At 43.0% G+C, this 4,107-nt stretch overlaps 1 protein-coding gene across 1 annotated transcript; it reads left to right on the top strand.

Moving 5' to 3' along the window:
• Window positions 1-1,982: 1,982 nt before the first annotated feature.
• On the top strand, window positions 1,983-2,984 carry LOC108729318 (uncharacterized). Its single transcript, XM_018458379.1, has one exon. The coding sequence runs from the start codon at window positions 1,983-1,985 to the stop codon at window positions 2,982-2,984; it is 1,002 nt and encodes a 333-aa protein (XP_018313881.1).
• Window positions 2,985-4,107: the final 1,123 nt, after the last annotated feature.

Genomic DNA, 4,107 nt, shown 5'->3' with positions numbered 1-4,107 from the left:
AAATTACCTGAAAGAAATTAGATCTCTCAGGAAAGAGAAGGACCACCTCAAGAAAAAGATGGAGGATGAAGTAGAGGAGGCGAGAAGGGCCCTACAAATAGAAGGACAGGCACAGGCATACCTAAAAGAAATTAACGAGCTAAAAAAAAAGATGGCTCAAAATAAAAAGAAAATGCCAAGTCCAAAGACCGAAAAAATGCAAATAGAAGGAATCACGGAGAACACCCAGGAATCTCCCAAAAAGGCAGCTAGGAAAATAGCGGAAAGTAGAATACAGGAGGGTAGGGCAATCTCTACAGATTCAGAAACAGAGAAAAACAGGGCGCTGGACCCCCCAGATAAATGGCCAGAGGTCAGGCGACCAGCGATAGGAGGTAAAAGAAAAGTATTAGAAGAAAATCCAGAAATGCAAGAAGCAATATACAAGGAATACCTAGTAGAGAAGGAGAAAAGAGTAACTTCCCACAAAGGGAAGGAAAAAAGGGAAAAAGGAAGCACTGCACCGATCTCCCGATCAAATGCTACTTCAGGTTCCTTGGCAGAAGTGATCGGAGAAATAGTCTCTAGAGAATTAGATAAGAGACTAGGAGTACAATCGATGAAGAGCAGCGAAAAAGTGGCAGATTCCATAACCGCCTAAAAAGGAAAGTAAGACAACCACATCAACGACAGGAAAGCCACGCATCATATCGGTTATAGAGCCAGAATCGAGAATAGAGGTGCGACGGATCAAAGAAACAGACAAGTCAATCAAGGAAGAAACCTGGTCCAGTGTAATTGGTCGCCGGGAAAAACAGAAAAACAAAGAAGATAAAGGAAAGGTAGAGGATAGAAGTCGAACTGAAAGGAAGAGAATAACTGCTCAAGTTAATAGAAGGACACCTCGTACAGCGGCAATACAGATTAGCTGCCGACAAGGAACGCAATATGCGGACGTTCTCAAAGAGGCAAAGGAAAAGATTGATATTGACCAATTAGGAATACCAGAACTCCGACCCAAAAGAGCACGAACTGGGGCGTTGCTATTAGAAATACCAGGAAAAGATGGAACAATCAAGGCCAATGAACTCGCTGGCAAACTGAAGGAGGTGCTGCAAAATAATAACAATGTCCTGATAACAAGGCCAGAAAAAATGGCAGATATCCGTATTAGGGATTTAGTAGAATCAACCGCAAGAATGGAGGTAATCAATAGATTCGCGGAAATAGGAGAATGCGATATAAATAGCATAAGAATGGGGGAAATATCCCAGTCGCTGATCGTTTGGGCTCATCAATAATAAGATGTCCCCTCACAGCAGCTAAACTGATTACAAAGACGGCAAGAACAAGGATAGGGTGGACCTCTGTTAGAGTGGACCTTCTACCAGAAAGACCCTCGCAATGCTATAGATGCTTAGAAACAGGACATGTACGCGCCCAGTGTAGAAGCGACATAGATCGCGAATCATTATGCTACCGGTGCGGTGGAGTAGGGCACGCGGCTAGAAGCTGTACAAATCCGGTAAATTGCGCGGTATGCTCTAGCAAAGGAAGGAGAGCGGACCACAGATTGGGAGGTCCGGCACAAACTAAGGATCGAAAAAGGAACACCAGCACGTCTCGGTGGAACAAACGAAGGCAATCGTATCACTTCTACGCCAGACAACATGGAGGTGGATCCTACAATACCAGGACCCTCAAAGGAGTCCCTCAAGCTAGGAATATAAGAGAGGGCAGTGTAGCCAGACAAATGGCTAAATGTAGCTTAAATATGCCAGCAATAGCTAAAATGGTAGAGGTTGCATCGTCGTCTCCAATGGAGGTTGACATTACTACAATGGATGATACCTTGCCAATGGAATGGCCCGTTGATGGAGAGGCGTGGATGCAGGAACCAGAACAAACAAGGAAGACAGATTCTACAAAGGAAAATGCACAATAAACTCCTTCAAATTAATATTAACCACGCGAGGGATGGACACGACCTTATGCTCCAACGTATGGCAGAGGGTGACTTTGCGGTCGCAATCGTCTCGGAGCCATATGCCATACCGAGGGATCATCCTCTGTGGTACGCCAATGAGGAAAAAACAATTACGATTACGTGGAGAAGGTCAGAGAACTCTCTCCCATGCGTACCAATTGAAAGAGGACGACATCACGTAATAGTCAAGTGGGGCGACATGATAATAATCGGAGTTTACCTATCTCCTAACATCGAAACTTCAGAAGTAGAAAGAGCAATGGAAGAAGTAGAAAGATGTGTTCTATTTCATCATAATAAACCCATTATTATGGGAGGAGACTTCAACGCTAAGACTGAAATGTGGGAATCCCCAGTGACAAATCCAAGAGGGATATTCCTTACAAACTGGGTAAGTAATATGGGGCTGATATGCCTCAATTCTGGTGAACGAAGTACATGTGTCCGCAGTACCGGTGAGTCTATCGTAGACATCACATTTGCAAATCGCCCAGCCGCGGCTAGAGTAATAAATTGGGAAGTATCTATGATGGAAAGCGCCTCGGACCACAGATACATAGAGATCATTATTGGCAAAACGAGTTCACAGACCAGAAAGGAACTGATACCCAGACCTAAGAGATGGTCTTTGAAGAAACTAGACGAAGACTTACTCAGAGCTGCAATATTAGCCGGATCGTGGGGCAAGGGTGATATCGCACAACAACAGGATGTGGAAATGAAGGCGATCAAATTACAAAGAATCGTCACGGAGGCATGCGACACTGCCATGCCCAGATCAACACCAAGGTCACGTAGAGCCATGCCATGTTGGAGCGAAGATCTCGCGTTATTACGAGACGCCTCCACAAGAGCTAGGAGGAAAATGAAAAGGGCTCGCAGACATGAAAACCCGGAAGACCTGGCTGAAGCGGAACAGAGAATCAATGAGTATAAGGAAACTAAAAAAAATTTTAGTAGAGCTCTAAGAAAAGCCAAATTCAGTTCAATCAGAAAAAGTTCTGTCACATGTGCGTAAGACCTACGATCACCCCATCCTCGCATCATTAAAAGGGATATACACTCCTGTTCGCGCGTTCTTGTTTATCGACTGAATGTATTGCTTAATTTGCCGCGCTCTTCTCCCGGCGCTTTCGTTAGAAGTACGAAGGGTCACGGCGGCGCTACCTACGAAGAGGAGAGGTTATTATATACGTTTTCTGGTAATGGCGGATATAATTCCGTTATAATTCCGTTCCTCTACTTCTTGTAATAAAGGTGTCAGTTCATTTAATCCGTAGCAATCATTATTCCACGATATCCAGCGGTGGCGAAACACTCCTCCTGTTCAGTAAGCATTATAAAGTATTTTAAATATTATAAATACTTTATAAACAAAAATAACTATGTGGCGATAAGCAATTTCAGAACGGAGTATCACGAAAAAGTATACCTTCTCAATCGCAGGTCACTGAAAGAGTGAAATTGACAGGAGAGATCTCTAGCTTATGTAGTCTCCAGCTTTGTTGAAAGGGTGGGCAGGAGGGAGAGGGGATGGAAAGGAGTAGGAAGAAAGGGGGGAAGGAGAAGAAAAGGGTAGGAGGGAGGAGAAGATAGAGATACAGACATTCGCGGGCACATACATGACTCATAAATTCAATCGGGCAATCTCTACGTAATACCTTAGATAATGCTAATGCCGGCGGTTCCGTAACTTTCAACTCTCATAATTTGAAAAATACTGATTAAACAGAGGCTTTATTATAGTGTTTTGGAAAGCTCCCGACCTCAGCTATTACATTCTAAAATCAAAAATAGGATGTTTCGTTTAAAAAAAATCGATTTGACCTTGACTTGACCTTGGTGGCACCATCCAAGATTAAATTGATAAGGTCAGTCAATAGACCATTTTCAATCCTACAACTGTATAAAACATTTTTCTCAAAAATGATTACTTTTCAAGATATTTAAGGGGTCCTGGATTTTTTCTACACCCTGTATATATACTACCTTGATCAAAAAGTTCCCGGCATTACCACCAGGTGATGCTCTGAGTCAGCTGATTTGAGTTCTGTTTTTTTGGTTAGGTTGCCAATCTATCATTGACATTTCCAACAAATTTTATCGTCATAGCTTGACATTTGTAAAAGTTACGCCATCTT

This window comes from Mycetomoellerius zeteki, unplaced genomic scaffold (genome assembly GCF_001594055.1).
Source record: "Mycetomoellerius zeteki isolate Tzet28-1 unplaced genomic scaffold, Tzet1.0 scaffold728, whole genome shotgun sequence".
NCBI lineage: Eukaryota > Metazoa > Arthropoda > Insecta > Hymenoptera > Formicidae > Mycetomoellerius > Mycetomoellerius zeteki.
The sequence above is the reverse complement of the archived record's forward strand: the minus strand, read 5'-3'. Positions and strand labels throughout refer to the sequence as shown.

Coding starts and splice junctions, on each gene's coding strand:
- LOC108729318 (XM_018458379.1), top strand. CDS start 1,983: ATGGCAGAGGGTGACTTTGCGGTCGCAATCGTCTCGGAGCCATATGCC.